General features: G+C 43.9%; 1 protein-coding gene across 5 annotated transcripts; it reads left to right on the forward strand.

Moving 5' to 3' along the window:
• The first annotated feature begins 4 nt into the window (after window positions 1–4).
• On the forward strand, window positions 5–25,049 carry LYAR (Ly1 antibody reactive). Of its 5 annotated transcripts, none has more exons than XM_065544778.2 (10): window positions 5–169; window positions 3,253–3,306; window positions 5,928–6,102; window positions 7,822–7,936; window positions 9,974–10,081; window positions 10,193–10,276; window positions 17,012–17,414; window positions 18,119–18,205; window positions 22,039–22,124; window positions 22,632–25,049. In XM_065544778.2, the coding sequence occupies exons 3-10, from the start codon at window positions 5,981–5,983 to the stop codon at window positions 22,764–22,766; spliced, it is 1,140 nt and encodes a 379-aa protein (XP_065400850.1). In that variant the 5' UTR covers window positions 5–169; window positions 3,253–3,306; window positions 5,928–5,980; the 3' UTR covers window positions 22,767–25,049. The 5 variants fall into 5 exon arrangements, with proteins under 5 accessions (XP_065400850.1, XP_065400849.1, XP_073895531.1 ...); XM_065544777.2 differs by having other exon boundaries at window positions 5–119; XM_074039430.1 differs by lacking the exon at window positions 7,822–7,936 and having other exon boundaries at window positions 5–119.
• Window positions 25,050–25,372: the final 323 nt, after the last annotated feature.

Genomic DNA, 25,372 nt, shown 5'->3' on the forward strand with positions numbered 1-25,372 from the left:
CAGCAGTGAATTCTGCACCGCGAATCCAAAGAGGCAGGTAGCTGCGGCGCTGGGCCGCGGCGGCGAGTCCACGTGCTCCCCGCGGCCGGTTGAAACCGTTGGCGGGCGCTGACTGAGAGGTGAGGGGCGGTGGCCCAGAGGTCCGACCTAGAAGGCTGGGGCTCAGAGAGTGAGTAGGGGAGGGACACCGTCAGCCCCTCTGGGTTACGCATGGAGGAAGGATTTCCATTCAGATCTCACTCCTGCTCTGGGGAAGTGGCAGGAGTCCTGGACTTAGGGTGACCAACTCGTTTTAGTTTTAAAACTTAAAGTCCCGCGTCCTGGGAACCCCCTCAGGCCTGGCCAAACCAGGACGGTTGGTCACCTCCCGACTGGGCTTCAGGCTTGCTGCATGTTGGGGACAGGGCTCTTCTCTAGCCTTGGCCGCATCCACTCCCTGAGGAGGAGGTCTTAGGATGTAGCGGTCCAGAGCACGTACTTAGGACCAGAATAACTACTGCGTGTGAATCTGGGTTGCCACTACCTGGTGTAAGTTTTTTAACCTCTTTGCGCCTCAGTTTCCTCATCTGTCATAACATATAGAACCTAACTCGGAGGACTGTGATGAGGATTACATGCGTAGAAATGCGTTGACCTCCTATGAGAGGGCTTGGGTGCTCCATAAATGTTAGGATTCTCTGCAGCACCTGCCTCTGAGGAGAGGGGGGTGGGAATAAGGTGGGGTGTGTATTTGCAACCCTGATTTCTAGCAGAGGAGGGCCACTTGGGACTTCTTCACACTGTGCCCCAGGCTCCCAGGGCCTAGCATAGTGCCTGACACATGGCAGTTTCGCGAGTGAAGGGATGGTGTTTGAAACAGTGCTGGTGATGTAGTGTGTGGGGTGGGAGGTGGAGAGACATGGCTTCTGTGCCTCAGTTTGCTCATCTGTTTAGTGGAGATAGGTGCACCTACTTCCCAGGGCTTTTGCAAGGAACAAGGGAGAGATTCTCTCCTTGTGAATGTTACCCATTGTAACCCTTATCAGCCCCACACACAAAGGTACAGGCAGGATGGTGGACAGAGTATGTTTGTCTGTCCTTCTCTTGCACCATATCCATGGTTTCTCAGAATGCTACCTGTGGAAGGGGCTTGAGTCTTGTCAAGTTGGCCTGACTTCTTGTTTCACAGATGAGATAACCTGAAGTTTAAAGAGGCAGTGGCATGCTCAGGGTCACAGTGTTCAGTGAGGGATGTCCTGGGGTTGCCAGCCAGGCCCCTCAGGTGGGCTGTTTCAGTGGTAGTGGTGGTAATAATGTGTAGGTCAGTGTCTGTATGTGCATGCAAGAATATTTTAAGAATAGTCAGGGCCAAGCGCGGTGGCCCATGCCTGTAATCCCAGCACTTTGGGAGGCCGAGGAGGGTGGATCACCTGAGGTCAGGAGTTCACGACCAGCCTGGTCAACATGGTGAAACCCCATCTCTACTAAAAATACAAAAATTAGCCGGGCGTGGTGGCACGTGCCTGTAATCCCAGCTACTGGGGAGGCTGAGGCCGGAGAATTGCTTGAACCTGGGAGGCAGAGCTTGCAGTGAGCCAAGATGGCGCCACTGTACTCCAGCCTGGGCAACAGAGCGAGACTCCATCTCAAAAAAAAGAAAAAAAGAAAAAAAAATAACAAGTAACAAAAAAATATAGAGGGAGGAAGGTTAAAAAAAAATCATTCCAATCTCAGAACCAAACCTAAGGGCATGTTTTCAGGGAACTTGGTAGAGTAGGCACCCATGGGGTGAGGAGCCAGAGAAGGTTAGAGTGAATTTATGAAGATAAATGGGTGGGTTGATGGTCATATTTAAAGGAGCATGGGTTTAGGAGGGAGCTGGGTGTAATAGCATTGATTTGCAAATTAGTAGGTCACAGAAAAACCTTTCTACAGTTAGGCAGGGATGAAGCTTTCATATCTGATGTCTTATTTAACTTTCCACCCAACGCTTTGAGTTAGGTATTAGATCCATTTTACAGATAAACAGATTCTGGGAAGTTAAGGAACCTTGAAGTCATTTAGTTTTTAATGACTTTTTTGGCATTAGCAGATGTAGGCTCCAGCTCAGATCCTCTACCCCTGAGCCAGGGCTCTGTCCAACAAAACCTGGCAACCATCTTGTTAAGAGACGACTAACAAGTTCCCAGCCCCTTACTGACCACTGGCTGCTGCCAGTCAACTAGCTTAGCTGCCCAGCACCTGACAGCCTCTCCTGTGACATGGGTGGTCTCCTTGCCCACTGCACACAGGCTTTATAATTAAGACTTAGGGTTCTAATATTTTTACATGGAAAGCCATCTTGTAGAGACTTTAATTTTTTTTCCTCTTTGGATGAGGACCTCAACGTCCTAGGTACTGAGTAACCACCAAGCAAATGGCTAGGACATGGCAGGTCAAGATGGAGGCAGGGTGGGAGCCTCGACTTGTTGCCTGGTCTTTGAGGCTACCTCTGCCACTTACTGTGACTTCGGGCAGTTCACTTACCCTCCTGAGCCTTGGGTTTTCTCTCCAGATGGAGGTAGTATGATCAAAGCAGTCTTAGTTGTGTTGGGTGCAGTCGTGTTCATAAATGGGACATGGCTTCGTAGAGAGCTAAGGATCATATGTTCTATGGTGCAGACCCCATCATCTTTTTCATGTGTATGGCATGTGATGAGAGCTCAGTAAACTGACCATACAGACAGACGAAGACGCAGCCAGAAGCACACGCAGAGGACGTGCGTGAGGGCCCAGGTGTATCTGGGTGGATAGTATGGCGTCAGCGTTCAGGAAATGTCTGCCGAATTGAGTTAAAGCGACTGGGCAAGAACGGAAGTATGCTCTCAACCAGTCCAAGAACACTGCCTTCTGCTTGCCTTTCTCTTTTAACATGCCCATATGGCCAGAAGGAAAGCATGTAGAATCTCTCTGGCTGCACTGGGACTGGGCATTGGGCAGAGGGAGTTGGGGAGCCAGGGAAGGAAAAGAGGACTCTATTTAGATCCAGCCCCATAAAGGGAAAAAAAAAACTGCCATCTTTTTACACTTAGGGCTAAATGTTGAAGTCTGTCACCTGGGAGCCCAGCCAACTGGGTGTCCTCAAAGTCGTAATGCAGTTTTAAGCTTTCATAATTTCAGAAGCATAAATGTTCCAAACTTGCCAAAACATTATTTAAAAGTTTAATTAAATTTCCTTCATGCTTATCTAGTCTTGTGGAATTTGAGTAATACCGTTTTACTTTTTTGTTTTAGGCAATGTTTGCTGTCTTCCATTAGAGGGACTGAATTTCCACATGACGGCTTTTTGTAAGTTTGTAGCATTTACACTTATGAATATTAAGCCTGCACTAAGACCTGGGACACCCTGTCTGCTGTGCAGTTAGGCTGACGGAAGCTTTTGATGGTTTTGAACTTTTCTTTGAAGCCCAAGCAAGTGTTTATGGCATAATTTACAGGTATTTCCGCCTGGGGCTAGGTTGGGTTTGAGGTGTAATCAAGGTGCTGGGCTGTCCTCCAGGCTCGGAATAAGGGAGAGGTGAGCTCCTTACAGATATTAGCTCATTAGTCAAGCAAGTGGACACAGCTGTTCCCATTTCATGGCTAGTGTAAAAATCCAGAGGAAGGTAGGAAGAGACAGGGGTCTGACTTCCTGTGCAATCCACCCATTCTGCCTTAAACAAGTAAAGACCAAATGAAAATGATGTGACAGTTATTTTTTAGCTGGACGTGTAATCAGATTCTAATCATCTTCTGAATTGATACTTAATTACACTGTGGGGTGTAGCCAGTCTCCAGAGAGATAGAATGTTTTGCACAGTTACTCTTGAGTATCTTTTTGTCAGTATCACTGCTTTCACTGCTTCTTTCAGTCCCTGTATTTTGTTTCCAGCTTCCTTCCTAGGCCTTTAATTCCTGACCTGCCGCTACAGGAATCTCTCAATTGAATCTTAAGCCTTGTCAAAACCTTTCTTCCTCCCATCTCCCACTCTATCAAGAAATAGAATTGTCCTCAGCAATAGAGGTTGGCAAGCTCTAAGCCATATCTAAGTTTCAGGGACTGTTTTTTATTGTTGTATCTTATTAGGAAAGTGCTTGAAAGTTTTTCAGCAGATAATTTGGCATATCACAGCTGCTTTCACCTTGTGCCTGTGATGACAATGTATTTCTTGGTGAGTAATAAGTTATTCCTGCTCTTCCACCAAAGTGCACCCCTCGCTCTTTGAGAATGTGATGTTGGCTCTTGTTCCAGCCTTTGCTCTCCCTTGTCAGGCAGGATAGCTGCTCTTGTTGCCTGACATGTTGATCATTCCTCTGCCTGTTTTAGAATGGTAAGCTGAGTGGTGGGAAAAGTGATTCCAGCTCCCAGGAGCTTGACAGTATCACACATCTTTACAGTAACCAGATGAGAAGCTGACAGTTGCTGCAGCACATCCAGAGGAGTCATGTTTTCTTTCCTGAGGATTTGGTGCTAGGTTGTAGCTGACCAAATGCTGTCCGCTTACTAACATACACTGATAGTGAGCTAAGGAGTGGGGCCTGGGACCCCAGAGTCAGGAGTCTGTGGTTTGTATGTAGCATAGAAGCTGAGCTGGTGTTTGATAGTGTCCCACGGGGCAAGAGGCCTCCACAAGAGACCAGCTGGGCCTTTGTAAACCCTGGAGATGCAGCCTGGATGTACATCTCCATTCAAGGCTGAATGGACATGAATAACCCTGGTTGCTGCATGGGTGTGGCCTCACCAGCAGTGATCCAGAAGTGCTGGTGGAGGAGCAACGGTGATTTCATGCATGGGAATTCTTTGCAACCCAAGGGTAGATCATTTGTACTGTAAGCTTGTTGGATGAAGTCCTACCCTGAAGTAAATTGCATCGATTTACTTGACCCTCACTTTTATTTTCATAATAAGAAAGAAAGCTCTGAGTTAAACGGTTCTCAGTATTTTTGCTATAAAACTTATAATGTAAAACAACAATGCTGTTTTAAAATCTAGTGATTAAAAAATTATGTAAGTGTGGAAAATTACTGTGACTTCTCTAACACTTTTAGATGAATTTGTGTTTTCTTCAGCACAGTAGCATTTCTATGAAATTTTAAAATGATGTTTATGTACGTGTGCAGACATACTTCTTGTTGGGGCAGTGCTCAGGACACCTGGGTTCGTGAACTCCAGTAATTCAGCACCCAGCAGTTGGGACACCTGGACATGGTTCCATTTCTTTCTGACTTGTCCGACAAGCTGCCACATGAAGGAGGCCCCTGTCCACTACAGCTGAGGCACATGTCCGCATTTTAACCTTTGTGGATATATAGTAATACTGATATGAATGCTTTTAGTGCCATAGAAATTGTGCCCATAGAATTGCCTCTTCTTCACTTTCTAAACTTCACTCAGTTTTCCTCTTGCTGTGTTCTTAGTATATTTGAGGACCTGAAATAGTTTGTAGTGTACACCTAAATTGCAATGCCTTCTGTAAGTTTCATATACAGGGAGTTTAAGGTATTACGGAAAGTAAGATTTAACACCCTCAAAGCTCTTCATCTCGAGAGCCAATCTGCCAGGTTTAAATCTTGGTTCTGTTAACTGTGCATCCTTGGGCAAGTTATGTAATCTCTCTGTCTCAGTTACCTCATATAAATTCTGAACAATAATAGTCCTTCCCTCAGAGGGTTACTGTGGGGATTGAATAAGTGAATACACATAAAGCCTCCAGAATAGTGCCTGGCACATGGTAAGGACACAGTAAATGTCAGCCATTCTCATTGTTAATGTCAGTTTTACTTATATGAATGGTGGAATTTTATGTAGATTGCTAATCAACTTTGACTCTGTTATTTTCATGTGAAATTATGGTTGAAAAGTTAGCTGCATGAGCCATTTATGAAATGAGAAGTTTCAGTTTATAATGATATTATCTTTTATTCCTTAGGACAAGACTTAAAACCTGTCTTGGATAGAGAATATTTAGCCATTTACCTCAAAATGGTATTTTTTACATGCAATGCATGTGGTGAATCAGTGAAGAAAATACAAGTGGAAAAGCATGTGTCTGTTTGCAGAAACTGTGAATGCCTTTCTTGCATTGACTGTGGTAAAGATTTCTGGTAAGCTTCACAGAATTCATGTAAATTCATAGTAAATCCAGATCAATTTTGGAAGCGTTGGCCCCACAAAGCTTGGAAAAATAGTGGCAAATGTGAGGAACGAAATTAAGACTAAAAACTGGTATGGTCCACTGATTATAACCGGTGTGATGCTTTAAAATGTGCTTTACTAGGCTGGGTGCAGTGGCTCACGCCTGTAATGCTAACACTTTGGGAGGCCAAGGTACGCAGATCATGAGGTCAGGAGTTCAAGACCAGCGTGTCCAACATGGTAAAACCCCATCTCTACTGAAAATACAAAAGTTAGCCAGGCATGGTAGTGTGCGCCTGTAATCCCAGCTACTCGGGAGGCTGAGGCAGGAGAATCGCTCGAACCTGGGGGGCAGAGGTTGCGGTGAGCCGAGATTTCGCCACTGCACTCCAGCCTGGGTGACAGAGCAAGACTCCATCTCCAGGGGGAAAAATGTGCTTTACTAAACAATTTGCTTTTTGAGAATACGTTAAAGAGAAGACTAGGGGAAGGGGAATTACGATGATGAGAGCATTCACTCAGTGACACTGGTTGCTATTGCATTGCCACTGTTACCAGACCCAGGGAACCAACTGCATGGAAGATGGCTCCAGGGTTTTAGAGCCAGTTCCGTTAGGCCTCGGACATCGTGTGCCCGTCACAGTGAAGAGATGGACTTACAGACCAGAAAGTGAATTTATGAGCTCACGGTTGGGGAGATGACTGGTAGCAGAGGAAACTATGTCCTCCCTGGAAAATCAGAGGTGCTGGTGGAAGTGAGGCTCTTCCTGGCCCCCAAGTGTCAGGAGACACTTCCATTGAGGAAGCCTCTGTGAATGTGAGGAGTTAGCCGGGAGGGATAGGACAGATCCTGCCTTAGACACTATTTCTTCAGGTGGGTCATTTGCAGAGGGCTGCCCTCTTGAATTTCATGTTCATTCCCCTTCAGCCTCAGAAGGTCCAGGCGAGAAGCTAGCTTCGCCTGCATCTGCCCTAGTGTCCTCTGAGGCATTTAGATGGTACTGGCTAAAACTCTGTTTTAATTCATTCTAGAGCAGTGATTTTTTGGAAACTGCTAACCTCTGTTCAGACCTAATCCTAGGAGGAAGCTTGATACATAAAGTAGGTTAAATTTGAGTTTTCGTTACCCTGGACCTTGTCCCCAGCATTTCCCTAAAGAACCCCATGGAGCTTTACAAAGATTATATGAGAGCAAATTGAGTTTTCTTTTTTCCCAGGACCCTAAGGTATCCAGAACTGTTGGTAACCTCATGCTGCCATTTTGTATCTGTTTTTGATTTATTCTATAACTAATTATTGCTTGTCCATTCTATTACCAGGAAGTCATTGAGATTTTTGTAATTTAAGAAAATGACCCTATTGCATAGAACTATTTTCTTGTTTATTCAGTATATATACACTTATGACTAAAAAAAAAAAAAAAAACTGCCTATCAATTTAACTTAAGGTGTTTACAAAAATGGGGGAAAATTTTCGCGATGCGTTTTATATTGAAGACTTTGGAGGAAGGGGGATGTGGTTCTGACCAGGAGGTTGTAAACATAATAAGTGAAATCGTTGGGGTGCTTGTGTGGTAGACACGTGTGAAAATACACAGTGTAGGCTACAGAAGATAGTGGCAGCATGCTGGTATTAACACCTCCAACTTGGTTATCAGTCTAATGGCAGAACCTTTGATCACTTTAAAGGGGTGATGACTATAAAAACCACGTGAAATGCATAAGTGAAGATCAGAAGTATGGTGGCAAAGGTTATGAAGGTAAAACCCACAAAGACGACATTAAACAGCAGGCGTGGATTCAGGTAATGTCTTTCTAACTCATTGAGTAGCTTCCTTTGACAGCTTCCGCTTTCTTTGGAAGCCCAAGAGACTAAATGTGTCATCCCTGCAGACAAGCCCTGGAAACCTCATGTCCTAGGATAGACAGGTTGAACTAAAACCTCTTGAAAAAGAGTTCTTTGGCCGGGCGTGATGGCTCATGCCTGTAATCCCAGCACTTTGGGAGGCCGAGGCAGGCGAGTCACAAGGTCAGGAGTTCGAGATCAGCCTAGCCAAAATGATGAAGCCCCGTCTCTACTAAAAATACAAAAAATTAGTCAGGCGTGGTGGCAGACACCTGTAATCCCAGCTACTCGGTAGGCTGAGGCAGGAGAATCGCTTGAACCCAGGAGGTAGAGGTTGCAGTGAGCTGAGATTGTACCGCTGCACTCCAGCCTGAGGGACAGAGTGAGATTCTGTCTCAAAAAAAAAAAAAAAAGGAAGAAAAAGAGTTCTTTAAAACAGTTGTGGTGCCTTATACCTTTAAACCACATGTTTTGTTAATTTCTTGAAAAAATGTTTTAGAATTTTCATTAGCTTTCCCTTGGCTGTAAAACTGAATGGAACCCTTCTAATCTCTTCCTGCTTCTAGTAATAATGCAGCTTTTATAACTGAAGCCATGTTATGTTACTCTGTCATGTCTGCCAGTGATTAGAATTTGGCAAAATAAAGATACTTTCATCAATGTAGAGAATTTTCTACTTTAAAATAGTATGAAAACATGCACAATAGAAATGGCAGAAGCATTGACTCCTCCCTAATTCACTCTGGAAGTATAACTCTCAGAATGCTACTGATCATTTACAGAATAGGTAGCAAGAGGAAGGATTCAGAAAGGAAGGGGGGAGAATGAAAAGACAGATGTCATCTATGTGAAAATTCTGTGTTTTTCTAAAAACCAATAAAAAAATAATCACTCCATTTGATAATAGAGTTGAAACATGAGTTTTTCAGACATTAACTAGCTTCCTGAATTAGCATACTACTAGGGGGACATTTCTGTTCACAAAGGACTTACAAGAGCAGGTTGAGAAGCTAATGAAATCCTGTTTGCGCTGGTGACCAACAGCCACACTTTTGGGCACTCTCTGTAATTCTCTAAAAACCAGATGACATTCCTAGGCCCTAAGGTTGAGGTGCATGGGTCTGTGAGTTCCATCTCTGCTGTTGTCACACTCAATGAAATCCTCTGAAGCAGGGGTCAGCAAACTACAGAAACTTTTTACAGCTTTGTAATAAGTTTTGAAATTAGAAAATATGAGATCCGCATTTTTATTCGTCTTTTCGAAATTGTTTTGGCTATTTGGTGTCCCTTGAGATTCCATGTGAGTTTTAGGATGGATTTTTCTGTTTCTGCAAATGTATATATACGCACATTGGATTTTGATAGGAATTGTATTGAATCTATAGATTGCTTGGGTAGTATTAACATCTTAACAGCTTTAAGTCTCCCAGTCCATGAGTACAGAATGGTTTTCATTTATTTGTGTCTGCTTTCATTTCTTTCAGTAATGTTTTTTGGTTTTCAGTAAACAAGTCTTTTGCCTCTTCGGTTAAGTTTATTCCTGATTATTCTTTTTGATGCTGTTGCAAATGGAATTGTTTTCGTAATTTCTCTTTCTGGTTGTTTCTTGTTGTTAGGTAAAATGCAGCTTGATTTTTGAATGTGGATTTTGTATCCTGCAACTTTGCTGGATTTGTTTATTAGTTCTAACAATTTTTGTGTTGACTCTTTAGGACTTTTGACATATAAGACCACATCATCTGTGAACAGAGATAATTTTACTTCATCCTTTGCAATTAGGATGCCTTTTATTTTGTTTTCTTGCCTAACTGCTCTGGCTAGGACTCCAGTGCTATGTTAATAGAAGTTAATCTATATATTTTTAAGCATAGACATGAATACAGAATCTGGGCTTACAACGTGAACGCTTTAGCCATGGCAAGGACTTTTTCAGTTGGCTTTCATGAAACTCATGTTGGTTGTTTATTGTTTTTCTTTTTTCTTCCTTTTTTGTAGAAAATTAGTGAATTAATAAAGAGACCCAACGTCAGCCCCAAAGTGAGAGAACTTTTAGAGCAAATTAGTGCTTTTGACAACGTTCCCAGGAAAAAGGCAAAATTTCAGGTATGAATTGACTTTCTTGGATGGAGGGGGCTGTGTGGCCCATCAGTGACTGAGCTTGTGTGTACCTGTCCCAGTGGGATCAATAGTTCTTTTTCTTTTTGTTTCTTACAGAATTGGATGAAGAACAGTTTAAAAGTTCATAATGAATCCATTCTGGACCAGGTGTGGAATATCTTTTCTGAAGCTTCCAACAGTGTAAGTCAGATCTGATTTTAGATTTGCAGTGTGACAAAAATGATTAGTAATAATGAAATGGGAGTTTCTTATTTTTGGAAGTCAAGGCAGCCTTCTTTTTATTTTTATTTTTTTGAGACAGAGTCTTACTCTGTTGCCCAGGCTGCAGTGCAGTGGCGCGATCATGGCTCACTGCAACCTCCACCTCCCAGGTTCAAGCAATTCTCGGGTCTCAGCCTCCCAAGTAGCTGGGACTATAGGCACGAGCCATCATGCCTAGCTAATTTTTTGTATTTTTTTTAGCAGAGACAGAGTTTCACCGTGTTGACCAGGCTGGTCTTGAACTCCTGACCTCAGGTGACCTGCATGCCTTGGCCTTCCAAAGTGCTGGACTTACAGGCATGAGCCACCGCGTCCGGCCCGGCCTTCTTTTTTAGAGAGTCTCTTGGTGCCTTCATTTATGGAAAGGAAGAAACTGAATGCCCTGCAGAGACTTCCTTGTTGTAAAGAGCAAGGTGTTTCATCCCAATGTTTGATACTGGTTCCAGCCAGCATGTAATGATTTGCTTAGTAATCAGGCAGGGAGATAGGTACGTGGGAAAGAACAGGAGCTTTGGATTTCTGACAGACCTGGTTCAAATCCCTGCTGTGCAGTTTGCCTGACGTTTGATCTTAGGCAGATTTTTAGCCTCTGAGCCTCAGTTTCTGTATCTAAAAAAAATATGAATAGTAATATTCATTCATTTATTTAATACTTAACTGAGTGCCTGATCTGTGCCAGGCCCTGAACAAAAAATCTAAAGTATCCCAGGTGGTAGTACATGAAGGAAAATAAAACAGGGTGAGGACATAGTGACTCGGTGTTCCTCTGGATAAGCGGTGAGGGGTCACAGCAGCCTCTGAAGGTTACAGTTAAGGTAGAAGAGCAGTCTGCGTGCAGCGCCTTCCTTCTGTTAGAAGGAGAATTCCCTTGGAGTAATTAAATCAGCCACCTGTTAGTCAAAATGGTTTAATAGAGACCCTAAATGTGGACTATATATGTAGAAAATCTTGGTTTGGTATCCTTTAGCCACATTGTTGATTACATTGTTTATTTTTGTGTAAATATCAGTTTCAAAAAACAGTGGGGTCAGAACCCCACTGGTCTTCACTCTTGTCAAATTATCAAGAGTTGATTCATTTTATGTAGAGAGAATACTTTTGGCAGCAAGTGGGCATCAAAATGAAAATTTATCTTGGTAGTATACCTACCATTTGTCTCTTTCAGAATGTACAGATTGACTCTTTGGACCCGTATAACTGATCATTACATTGCCCTTCATGTGGCACCTTTTTTTTATTAGTATTATACTTTAAGTTCTAGGGTACATGTGCACAACGTGCAGGTTTGATACATAGGTATACATGTGCCATGTTGGCTCGCTGCACCCATCAACTCATCATTTACATTAGGTATTTCTCCTAATGCTATCCCTCCCCCAGTCCCCCACCCCCTGACAGGCCCCAGTGTGTGATATTCTCTGCCCTGTGTCCAAGTGATCTCGTTGTTCACTTCCCACCAATGAATAAGAAGATGCAATGTTTGATTTTCTGTCCTTGTGATATTTTGCTGAGAATGATGGTTTCCAGCTTCATCCATGTCCCTGCAAAGGACATGAACTCATCCTTTTTTATGGCTGCATAGTATTCCATGGTGTATATGTGCCACATTTTCTTAATCACATTTTCTTAATCCAGTCTATCATTGATGGACATTTGGGTTGGTTCCAAGTCTTTGCTATTGTGAGTAGTGCCACAATAAACATATGTGTGCTCGTGTCTTTATAGCGCATGATTTATAATTCTTTGGGTATATACCCAGTAATAGGATCACTGGGTCAAATGGTAATTCTAGTTCTAGATCCTTGAGGAAATGCCACACTATCTTCCACAATGATTGAACTAGTTTACACTCCCACCAACAGTGTAAAAGTGTTCCTGTTTCTCCACATCCTCTCCAGCATCTGCTGTTTCCTGACATTTTAATGATCAACATTCTAACTGGCATGAGATGGTATCTCATTGTGGTTTTGATTTGCATTTCTCTGATGGCTAGTGACTATGAGCATTTTTCCATGTGTCTGTTGGCTGCATAAATGTCTTCTTTTGAGAAGTGTCTGTTCATATCCTTTGCCCACTTTTTGATGGGGTTGTTTTTTTCTTGTAAATCTGAGTTCTTTGTAGATTCTGGATATTAGCCCTTTGTCAGATGGGTAGATTGCAAAAATTTTCTCCCATTCTGTAGGTTGCCTGTTCACTCTGATGGTAGTTTCTTTTGCCCTGTAGAAGCTCTTTAGTTTAATTAGATCCCGTTTGTCTATTTTGGCTTTTGTTGCCATTGCTTTTGATGTTTTAGACATGAAGTCTTTGCCCGTGCCTATGTCTGAATGGTGTTGCCTAGGTTTTCTTCTAGGGTTTGTATGGATTAGGTCTAACATTTAATCCATCTTGAATTAAGTTTTATATAAGGTATAAGGAAGGGATCCAGTTTCAGCTTTCTATATATGGCTAGCCGTTTCCCAGTACCATTTATTAAATAGGGAATCCTTTCCCCATTTCTTGTTTTTGTCAAGTTTGTCAAAGATCAGATGGTTGTAAATGTGTGGTGTTACTTCTGAGGCCTCTGTTCTGTTCCATTGGCCTATATATCTGTTTTGGTACCAGTAACATGCTGTTTTGGTTACTGTAGCCTTGTAGGATAGTTTGAAGTCAGGTAGCGTGATGCCTCCCGCTTTGTTCTTTTTACTTGGGATTGTCTTGGTAATGTGGGTCTTTTTTGGTTCCATATGAACTTTGAAGTAGTTTCTTCCAATTCTGTGAAGAAAGTCATCGGTAGCTTGATGGGGATGGCATTGAATCTATAAATTACCTTGGGCAGTATGGCCATTTTCACAATATTGATTCTTCCTATCCATGAGTGTGGAATGTTCTATTTGTCTGTGTCCTCTTTTTATTTTGTTGAGCAGTGGTTTGTAGTTCTCCTTGAAGAGGTCCTTCACATCTCTTATAAGTTGGATTCCTAGATATATTATTCTCTTTGTAGCAGTTGTGAATGGGAGTTCACTCATGATTTGGCTGTCTGTCTGTTATCGGTGTATAAGAATGCTTGTGATTTTTGCACGTTGATTTTGTATCCTGAGACTTTGCTGAAGTTGCTTATCAGCTTAAGGAGATTTTGGGCTGAGACGATGGGGTTTTCTAAATATACAATCATGTCATTGGCAAACAGGGACAATTTTACTTCCTCATTTCCTAATTGAATACCCTTTATTTCTTTATCTTGCCTGAATACCCTGGCCAGAACTTCCAACACTACGTTGAATAGGAGTGGTGAGAGAGGGCATCCTTATCTTGGTGGCATCTATTTTTTAGAGTTATTTCTGTTTTAACTAAGAATCAAAGATTTGAAATTGCTTCAACTGCAGGGTTTTAAAAAGTTTTTTCCAGTTTCCCTTTTGAAGTATGAACATACTAAGCATTAAATAAAATAAGGAGTAAATAGCCCCTGGTAGACCCTGAGCTCTGCGAAACACAGCCTGTCATCCCCCACCTCTACCTTTGCACTGTGACCCTCCCAGCATACCCTGTGTTTGTAGTGCAGAGCAGAGGATCCTGAGGCCTTGTCCTCCATACCTTGGATGTTTATCCTCCTGTAACTCTGCCAGATGTCAGGTCGGATGTTTTTGTGCCCTATACCCCATCACAGATAGGACCCCATCTGTCCTATACCACAGTTCACCTGATCACTGTGGATGCAACCGTAATTAGGCCAAGGTCCTGGCTACTTGGAGCTATGTTCTAGTGGGGGAGATAGACAGCCACCTACGGGTCCATGGTGTAATGTCAGGTCCTGATCGGCACTGGGAAGAAGCCAGAGCCACTGGGAGGCCAGGACTGAAGAAGGTGCTCGGTTAGGAAAGAGTCAGGGAGGGCATCACAGAGGACACCACATTTGAGAAGAGTGTGTAATGAAGTAGAAAGGAGATGGGGAAGAATTGTTTTACCTATTTATTGAGCAGCCGCCAGATGGGAAAATGTGTGCCTCCCTCTCTTTTTTATGGCCAGGTGGAGTGGCTCATGCCTGTAATTCCAGTACTTTGGGAGGCCGAGGCAGGGAGATCACTTGAGGTCAGGAGTTCGACACCAGCCTGACCAACATGGTGAAACCCCATCTCTACTAAAAATACAAAAATTAGCTGGACGTGATGGTGTGCTCCTGTAATCCCAGCTACTTGGGAGGCTGAGGCACGAGAATCATTTGAACCTGGGAGGCGAAGGTTGCAATGAGCCGAGATTGTGCCACTGCGCTCCAGCCTGGGTGATAGAGCAAGACTCAGTCTCAAATAATAATAATAATAATGATAATATTTTACTAGAAGATACCAACAAAATTGAAGGATAGATGTGAAGTTTCTTTGTCCCCTTCTTCCTAAGTCTATTTCTGACATCATCCTCTGCCCTTTTCCCCATGAGCCTTGACAACTTGATGTTGTTAAACCACTGCTACTGAGAAAACTTGAACTCCTTAGTTCAGTATCCATTTTCTTTTTTTCTTTTCTTTCTGAGATTTTCTTTCTTTCTGAGATTTCTGGGAGACAGAAATCTCACTCTGTCACCCAGGCTGGAGTACAGTGGTGTGATCTCTGCTCACAGCAACCTCTGCCTCCCAGATTCAAGCGATTCTCCTGTCCCAGCCTCCCGAGTAGCTGGGATTACAGGTGCTCGCCACCACGCCCAGCTGATTTTTGTATTTTTAGTAGAGACGGGGTTTCACCATGTTGGCCAGGCTGGTCTTGAACTTCTGACCTCAGGTGATCTGCCTGCCTTGGCCTCCCAAAGTGCTGCGATTACAGGCATGAGCCACTGCGCCCAGCCTACAGGCCTACAGTATCCATTTTCTTTTCTTTGTTTTTCTTCTTTTTTTTTTTTTGTTTGAGACGGAGTTTCACTCTTGTTGCCCAGGCTGGAATGCAGTGGCATGATCTCGGCTCACTGCAACCTCTGCCTTCCAGGTTCAAGCGATCCTGCCTCAGCCTTCCCAGTATCCATTTTCTAATGCTGCTCCTGTAGCCAAGGACTGAGCCTTAAGGTCTGAGTCTAAGTCCTGAGTCCTTGCACTCTAGTGAAATCTAGTCTTTTTTTTTATTGGGTCCAGTTTTGACAACATTGTTCTTCCTTGCTACCCACAATCTCCCAAAGGAGGAAGACTGTAGGTAACTTACCCTGTCATTTGGCTGGACTAACAGACGGAATTTGAACCCCGCCTGCAGGGGCGTCAGCTCAGTGGTTTCTCACACCCGGGAGCAACCCTGGACTGCTGCCACTGGCCACTCCCTTTCTCTCCAGAGGCATCAGGGAACATGGAGCAGTTCAATAAATTGCTCCAGGTCATCTCTTGAGAAAGGGGCTCAGGGAGTTCAGGAAGGATTGGGACTGAACTGTGCTGATGTCATTGTTTAAAGTAGGATCTATGTGCTGATTTTAATAAGGTAATGCAAGGCTGGGTGCTGTGGCTCATACCTGTAATCCCACCACTCTGGGAGGCCAAGGCGGGTGTATCACCTGAGGTTGGGAGTTCAAGACCAGCCTGGCCAACATGGTGAAACCCTGTCTGTACTGAAAATCCAAAAATGAGCCAGGTGTGGTGGCGCATGCCTGTAATTCCAGCTACTCAGGAGGCTGAGACAGGAGAATCACTTGAATCTGGGAGGTGGAGGTTGCAGTGAGCTGATATTGCACCACTGTACTCTAGCCTGGGTGCCAGAGTGAGACTCTGTCTCAGAATAATAATAATAATAATAATAATAGTAATGCATTTAACAGTGGTAACCATGAGAGAGACCCCTCCATACGTAAAGAATAGGTGACCCCGTCTCTACAGAAAATGCAAAAATTTTCCAGTTATAGTAGCTTGTGCCTGTGGTCCCAGCTACTTGGGAGGCTGAGGCAGGAGTGTTGCTTGAGCCTGGGAGGCGGAGGTTGCAGTGAGCTGAGATTGTGCCACTGCATTTCAGCCTAGGCAACAGAACAGAGCAAGACCCTGTCTCCATTGAAAAAAAAAACAAGAATAGTGAGAATGGTGACCCTTCTTCTAATGGTAACTTTCTAGTCTGAATGATGATGATAATAACTACCATTTTCCAATGCTGATAATTTACAAAACTCTTCACACACAGTGGGCTGGTTTATTGGGCATCACTGTGCTAACAAGCATGTGACGGATCTTCCCTCGTTTCATCCGCCCATGTGTAAGGCAGGAATTACTACCTTTCATTTTACAGATGAGGAAATAGGTGTGGAACAGATAAATAACTTGCCCAGACTAGGAGTTAACAGAACTGGAACTTGAACCCAGGTCTGCAGACACATACATCCAGTGGTTCCTACCACCCCTAAGTACTCTTATCTGAAAGGCGAATAGTGAACTGGAATGAAAGGTCTTATCTTCAGCGACATAAGGATTCTTCGCTTTTCCAATGGAATGAAAATGTCTGTTCCGTGCAGACAGAGGGGTGGGGACTGGGGGAGGTGGTTTCCCATTTTGTATATTTACTGCTACATTTTAGCTGCTGGTGGGGGGTCACAGTTATAAAACGGTAAGGGATAAAATCAACCATTTTTCTTGAACAGTTTATGTAGTAGCCCAGGCAATAATGTGACAACTCTGTTTACACATTTAAAATGAATATGTGTTTCTTGGTTTTGCTTAATCATAAGGAACCAGTCAGTAAGGAACAGGATCAACAGCCACTCCACCCAGTGGCACATCCTCGTGCAGAAATCTCCACCAAGGTTCCACCCTCCAAAGTGAAAGATGCCGTGGAACAGCAAGGGGAGGTGAAGAAGAATAAAAGAGAAAGAAAGGAAGAACGGCAGAAGAAAAGGAAAAGAGAAAAGAAAGAACTAAAATTAGAAAACCACCAGGAAAACTCAAGGAATCAGAAGCCTAAGAAGCGTAAAAAGGGACAGGAGGCTGACCTTGGGGCTGGTGGAGAGGAAGTCCCTGAGGCCAACGGCTCTGCAGGGAAGAGGAGCAAGAAGAAGAAGCAGCGCAAGGACAGTGCTGGTGAGGAAGAGGCAAACGTGGGTGCAGGAAAGAGGAAGCGGAAGCACTCAGAAGGTAAGTGGCTGGCTAATGCTCCAGGATTCGTCTGAAAACCGGGAAAGCTGTGAATTTGGGGTATTTAATCCTGTTAGACCTAGTGTTGTGTGTGTGTGTGTGCGCTTGTGGTTTTAATGTTTTGTTTTTGTTTTTTTTTTTTGAGACAGAGTCTCGCTCTGTTGCCCAGGCTGGAGTGCAGTGGCACGATCTCGGCTCACTGCAACCTCCACCAAGCGATTCTTCTGTCTCATCCTCCTGAGTAGCTGAGATGACAGGCATGTGTCACCAGGCCCAGCTAACTTTTGTATTTTTAGTAGAGATGGGGTTTCACCATGTTAGTCTAGCTGGTTTCGAACTCCTGACCTCTGGTGATCCGCCCCTGTCAGCCTCCCAAAGTGCTGGGATTACAGGCATGAGCTACCGCACCCAGCTAGACTTTGTGTTTTGAACCAAGTAAGGGAACGAGCATAAGCTTTGTGGCCAGGCTGAGCTGGGCCCTGCCCAGGCAAATGACCTCACTTCTCAACTCCCTTCGTCCCATCTCCAGCATGGAGGAGGATAAAACCCTCCTGGCGTTTTGTAAACCGGGGCTGGCTAGGCAGCCTGGAGAAGAAATGAGATGATAATGTGGAGCGTGCCTAGCTCGCATAAGGTCTCATTAAATGGTAGCTGCTAGCATAAATGCAAAATCTTCTTTAAAAAAAATCTTTCCAAATACTTAGTTGAAACAGATTCTAAGAAGAAAAAGATGAAGCTCCCAGAGCATCCTGAGGGCGGAGAACCAGAAGACCATGAGGCTCCTGCAAAAGGTATATCACTGCTGTCATTCCAAGAGCACAGCTGCGCACAGCGGCTCTCACTGATAGTCCCAGCTACTTGAAAGGCAGGGGCAGGAGGGTCACTTAAGCTCAGGAGTTTGAGGCTGTAGTGAGCCATGGGCATACGACTTTCAAAAAGAAAGAGAGAGAGAGAGAAAAGAAATGCACGGTCCCTTGTAGGTTGGGAGAGGGGCCGATAGATGCCCCCTTCTCGGGGAGGAAGGTGTAACCCGGGAACTTCTGATAGGGTCTTACCCTCCAGAGGCATGTATAAGAATTTGAAAGTAAAATCAGCTCTCTAGGGTGTATGAGTCAGTCTTACAGTGCCTCTCACCCACTGTCTTTAAGGAGAAAAGTAAAGCAATCTAGTTTGGAAATGTATGTTATCTTGGGAATTTAAATAAACCTAATATAGCTTTCTGAGACCGTTCCCTTTCGCTCCTCCCCAACTCTCTCGTCCCTGCCTTTCATTGTCCTTTTAGAAGTCCCCTCAGCTGTGCCCCTGCCCATCTCTGGGCCTGTTTCTGGGATCTCCTTGCTTATATCTTCAACCTCAGAATCCAGTCCCTGGCCTTCACGGGCCCTCTGAAATGCTGCCTCTTACACAAAGCTTCTCTCCTGCTTCCTCAGGTCTGAAGCACTCACACCTGTCGGGAGGTGGCAAGTCGTCATCTCTCTGCCACTTCCCCCAACCCCCAGGATCCCGCAGTTCAGAACAGGTCCAAGGACTCAAATGGGCCTGCAGCTTAATTAGCAGAGTTCAGTGACTCCCAGTGTTGGGTTAGATCCCTTAGCTTAAAACCCCCTTCTCAACTTTGTAAACAGTAGTGCCCCCATATCTGTGGTATGGTAAATTCCAGAAATAAACAATTGATAAGTTTTCCATTGCTTGCTGTTCTGAGCAGCATGGCGAGATCTCTTGCTGTCCTGCTCTGTGCCTTCTTCACCACAAGAAGGGTGAGGATAGTACAATAAGGTGTTTAGAAAGAGAGAGAGACCACATTCATATAACTTTTATTATAGTGCATTGTAAAATTGTTGTATTTTATTATTAGTTATTAATATTTTACTGAGCCTAATTTATAAGTGGAGAATTATCATAGATATGCATGAATATTGAGGAAAAGACTGTATATATAGGGTTCAGCACCATCGTGATTTCAGGTATCCACTGGGGGTCTGGGAACTCTGATCCCTACAGTTCAAGGGGGACAACTGGAACGGTTTTTTTGGTGGTTGTTGTTGTTGTTACATTTTTTGTTTTGAGATCCTTGTAGACTTACATGCAGTTGTAAGACATAATGGAGACTCAGGCGTCCTTATGTATCCGCGTACCCTTTACCTTGTTGCCACCCAGGATAACACTTTACACAACTGTAGTACAGCATCTCAGCCGGGATGTTGACATTGATCCGCTTCTGTTTCCATCGCCATCGCACAAGGCTGCCTCCTGCTGCCCTCTTGCAGCCATAGCCATTTCCCTCTTACCCCCACCCCCTCCTTAGCCTCTGGCAATCACTCATCTGTTCTTCATTTCTGTAATCTCAGAATGTTCTATGAATGGAATCATACAGTATGTAACCTTTTGAGATTGACTCTTCACTCAGCATTTTTCTCTGACGATTCACCCAGGCTGCTGAACTGATAATATTCATGTTATTGGTGAGAAGTATCCCATGCTATGCATGCGTCACACTTTCTTTCATCATTCACCTGTTGAGGGACACCTGGGAGGTTTCTAATTTCTGGTTATTAATGAATAAAGCTGCAGTAAATATTGATGTGCAAGTTTCTGTGTGAACTAAGTCAGTTTTTCTGAAGTAAATTTGAGTTGTTTGGGGGTTTTTTGGTGGTGGTTTTTGTGAGATTTTTTTTTTTTTTTTTTTTTTTACTGTTGAGATTTGAGTTTTTTATTCTAAATATTACTCCTTTGTGGGACATATGGTTTGTGAATTTTTTTCAGTCTGTTGCTTGTTTTTTCATCAGAACAGTCTTTTTTAGGGCAAATGGTTTTGTTTTGATAAAGTTTAATTTATCAGTTTATCTTATGGATTGTACTAACAACTCTTTACCTAGCCCGAGAGCCTAAAAATTGTTTTGTTTTCTAAATTATCTTATTGGGTAACTTTTTTTTTTTTTTTTTTTTTTTTTACAAATCAACATTTTATGTATTTCAGGTATACAACTTAATGTGTTACTGTGTTTTATTTTATTTTTTGAGACAGGGTCTCACTATTGCCCAGGGTGGAGAGCATTGGTGTGATCATGGCTCACTGCAGCCTCAACTTCCTGACCTCAAGCAATCTTCCTGAGTAGTTAGGACCACAGGTACACACCACCACACCCAGCGAATTTTTAAATTTTTGTGAGGATGGAGGTCTTGCAATGTTGCCCAGGCTGGTCTTGAACTCCTGGGCTCAAGCAATCCTTCCGCCTCAGCCTCCCAAAGTGCCTGGTTTACAAGCATGAGCCACCATGCCCAGCTCAACTTAATGTTTTATTATACATGTACATTGTGAAATAGTCACTACAATCAAGCTAATTAGCACATTTATCACCTCACATAGTTTACCTGTGTGTGTGTGTGTGTGTGTGTGTGTGTGTGTTGAGAACACTTAAGATATATCCTCTCAGCAAATTTCAGGTCTATGTTAAATGCCTCCTAGTCTTACATTTTATATTGAAGTCCATGATTCATTTTGAGTTAGTTGTTTTTGTAAGGTGTGAGATCCTGTTTATGCTTTCAATTTTACCTGGCTTTCTCTCACATGTCTTTGGTGGTTGTAGAGGGGCACGGCCTTGTTGCTGTCAGGTGGGGGTGGAAGTCCAGGCTCCCCACTGAGCCTCCATCAGCACCTGAGGACGGCCACTTCTTGCTCCTGCTGGGCAGGGCTCCTGGTGCAGGCTCCACTGACATCACAGCAGGGGCAGCCTCATGACTGGCCTGTATGGTTGAGAACCCTGAATTCCTGCTTGGCCTTCTGTGACACCATCCCTCATTACAGCCTGGCAAAGGTAGAGAGCTCAGCCTCCCCACTCGGCTTTTGCTGGTGTAGGTGGGGGTGGAGCCACCGTTTTTTCTGTGATGTGAGGCTGTGGTAGGGTGGTTATTGTACAAAAGTTTTCTGTCTTGCTAGGCTGCCGTTTCCTGGTTCTTTGCCAAGAGCGCGGGCTTCTGTTGGAACTGTTTTGTCTGTGGCTGTTGGTGTTCAGGTTGCTGGCTTCTTGAGCTCCAGATCTGGGGTACAGGCTGCAAGAAGCTCACCTCGTGTTGCTCTGCAGGCCCCAAGGTCCCGGCTGGTCTCTGTCTTTCAGAATCTTCCTATGTTTCTTGTGTGTATAGTTTCAGGGTTCTCAGTTGTAGCGGGCAGGAGGAATGGGGAAAGTATGTCCACTCCATCTTCCCAGAAGCAGAAGTCCCCTCGATGAGTACTTTTAGTCCCTCTTTAATAGTTTGTGATTGTCCTCTCTCTCATTCCAGGTCAGGCTGCTTTTGCTCATCTTTGTCCTCCCTACTGTGCAGGGACAGCCCCATGATCTTAGTGGATTCTTAGGAAATCTGTGTTGAGTTCATTAAATCAACTCTAGGAGTTTGTCATACCGATGGCACGTGGGCACCTGCTCACTCTAAGAGCCAGTCCTTTGAAGGGTAGTGAGTGCTTCTAGGACACTGGAATTGAACAGATGCATGGTGCTGTGGAGTCCGGTTCATTAGGGGGTTAACTCATTTCCTGGGAAGCAAATAGGTGTTGCAGAAGTTGTTTCTTTACCCTTCTCATAGTAAAACAAAACATTTGTCTTAAATATTATTATTTATATTGTAGGTAAATTCAACTGGAAGGGAACGATTAAAGCAATTCTGAAACAGGCCCCAGACAATGAAATAACAATAAAAAAGCTAAGGAAAAAGGTATGGCATATGAACAAACCCACGTGTCTAACAGCTGGGGAGAACTGATTTCTAAATGTACAATTGTTTGCTTTTTCTTTTTTCACCTAAAACACTGAAAATCTGTGTGTGTCTCAGTGATTTTCAAGCTGCTCCAAAGCCCCTCACACAGCCTCAGCCAGGGTGGTTTCTAGATTTTGGGCTTGTTTATAAGACTTTGAAGAGAGGCTCCATTTATTTAATTTTTATTGTTTGGAAATTATTGTTCTAGGTATTTGCTCTCTTTTGCCTGTTCCAGAGCAATGGTTTCTTCTCCTTTATTTTACTTTGTATCTCAGGGTGACTCACACATAGCCAAGCCCCCACACGTGGCTGCTACCTGGGTTTTCACAAGTGGAGCACACCTGAGTAACTTACTCCTGGGTTTCTTTTACTTTTTACTGTTGTCCTATTTCTGGGTTAAAGACAGAACATTTTAAGATAAATTTCCAGGTGAAATACACTCATTTGATGTTTTTCTTTGTGAAGGTTTTAGCTCAGTACTACACAGTGACAGATGAGCATCACAGATCCGAAGAGGAACTCCTGGTCATTTTTAACAAGAAAATCAGCAAGAACCCTACCTTTAAGTTATTAAAGGACAAAGTCAAGCTTGTGAAATGAACATTTCTGTATTTAAAAACTGAATCCATTCTGCTGTCTTCTTCCTTTCACTGCTGTTTATAAAATGTGTAATGAATTCTAACAACTCAAATTTTGCTTTTTGAAGCTATATTTTTAAGTTAAGAAAAAATGTATTTTTGGTATAACTTTTATGAGAAAAGTAAAATATATTCTTGTCCAAACTTCTAAATTTGTTGTGGCAAAAATTACTGAACTTGACAAAATAATTTTGTGTGAAAAATTTTTTTCAGTGTAGTACAGCAACAAGTAAAAAAGTAATTCCTCTTTTGATCAGACTAAAAAGTATTCATTTTAACCCCATCGTTTCTACACTTTGTTGTTGTTGTTGTTTGAGAAAGGGTCTCTGTCGCCCAGCCTAGAGCGCAGTGGCACAGTCTCAGCTCACTGCAAACTCCGCCTCCCAGGTTCAAGCAGTTCTCCTGCCTCAGCCTCCTGAGTAGCTGGGATTACAGGCACCCGCCACCACACCCGGCTAATTTTTATATTTTTAGTAGAGCCAGTGTTTCACCATGTTGGCCAGGCTAGTCCCAAACTGACCTCAAGTGATCCGCCCGCCTCAGCCACCCAAAGTTCTGGGATTACAGGCATGAGCCACTGTGCCCAGCTATTTCTACACATTTTTAATTAGAGATGTTTTGTGCGTTTGTTTTTTGTGTTGTTAGAATGTATATGTGACCTGCGGGAATGATCATGACAAGAGTCTTTTGTATGTGTTAATCCTTCTGTAGCCAGAAGTGTGGTGCTGTAGAGGAGGCTTCTCTGTAACAGGTTCACCCATCCACACTGGCCCCATCTACCGTCAGCCAAAGAGACGAGTTTGTCAGTGACTGGATTCAGGAGCATGGCCTGTGACTGGAAGTAACAGGCACAGGGAAATAGCTCATCGGAGACTGAGTCTGTTGTGCAGCTGTGTGGCTGCTCCAGCACTTTAATTGGACTGAATGTTTTCAGAAACAGCGTTTGAAGTCCTGGTTGATCGTGCTGTAGGACAGCCTTTTTGCCACCTCTTGGATGGTTCAGTAGGTTTTGCCCACAAGACCCTTAAAAGCTGGTGCTCTGGTACGGATCACCCCTTAGCCAGTTTCGTTAATATCTCATCAATTCCCCACAAAAGCAAGTCTGGGACATGGAACAAGTGGTTTAAAGGGTCAGGAGTGAGAGGGAGGACAGAGGCCCTGTCTGAGCCTCTGAGTGTCCAGAAGCCCATGGAGCAGCTTCTCTCTGGGACTTGCCAGCCAAGCCAAGCAGCATCTTGAGTTCAGTGCTTATTAGGGTATGTGCCACGTATAAGTGTAGTGATGGAATTGAGTGGCACTGTCAGAATGAGTAGGACGCAGGCTTCAGAATCAGGCCCACAGTCAGGTCCTGACTCTGTTCCTTATTGGCTAACCTCTGAGCCTCACTTTTCTCAGCTGGACAATGGGGATAGTAAAGGTTGTGAGTGAATGAACTACTTCATGTAAAGGACACAGCATGTTTCCTTAAACACAATAGATCCTCTCAGTGGGTGCTGTCACTACTCTTACTGTTACCAGTAACAATTTTGGGGCCATGAGAAGCTTTAGACATTCTAGAAGGCAAAAGGAAACTGAGATAGTGAAACAACCCAGACCACATACCTAATTAGGGACAAAAGCAGAACAGAGCTGTGACCCCCCCAGTCCAGTCCAGAAATCTTCCTATGCCAGCACTCTGGGGAGCAGGGGGAGGTGTGCTCTGCGGTTATCACCCGGGCACAGGGGATAGGCAGGGCCACCCCGTGAGAGTCGCATGATGCTCTACAAGCACCGTGGTGTTTCGGTTTGTGATTGTATTAGTTTGTTTTCACTCTGCTGATAAAGATACCTGAGATGGAGTAATTTATAAAGAAAAAGAAGTTTAATGGACTCACAGTTCCACGTAGCTGGGGAGGCCTCACAATCACGACAGAAGGCAAAAGGCATGTCTCCCATGGCGGCAGACAAGGGACAGGAGAGAATTTGGGCAGGGAAACTCTCCTTTATCAGGTCTCATGAGACCTATTCAGTATCACAAGAACAGCACAGGAAAGACCCACACCCATGATTCAGTTACCTCCCACCGGGTCCCTCCCACAACACATGGGAATTGTGGGAGCTACAATTCAAGATGAGATTTGGGTGGGGACACAGCCAAACCGTATCAGTGATCTTTATTTTTCAGTCAAAACTGTCAGTTACTGTGATACATTTAAGGCAAAGTTTGGCAAATGTGATGCAATTAAAAGGTGTCCTTAGCACTGCAGCAGAGTCTTCATTTCTGTTCTTGCCATCAATTACCCCAGGTCCTTGAGAGTTAGAACTTCTGGGCCTGGCTGTGCTGCTCAGGAATTCAGCAGAGCATCCATCCCACGGGGGTTGGAGGTGGCCTTAGCTCTCTCAACTCTACAAGGACAAAGAAGCAAAGCTAATGATGGTGACTCTGATGGTCCATGTCATGGAAGAGTCTGCAGTCAATGGCAGGAAGGACTAACTGTAAGTGCAGTCGCCCCAGGGATCTGGCTGCAAAGCATGGTCCAGGGGTCATTCCCAATGTCCTTGCAGAGACCACCCTTTTCAGTTTGGGCA

The sequence above is a fragment of the Macaca fascicularis genome, chromosome 5, assembly GCF_037993035.2.
Source record: "Macaca fascicularis isolate 582-1 chromosome 5, T2T-MFA8v1.1".
Taxonomy (NCBI): Eukaryota; Metazoa; Chordata; class Mammalia; order Primates; family Cercopithecidae; genus Macaca; species Macaca fascicularis.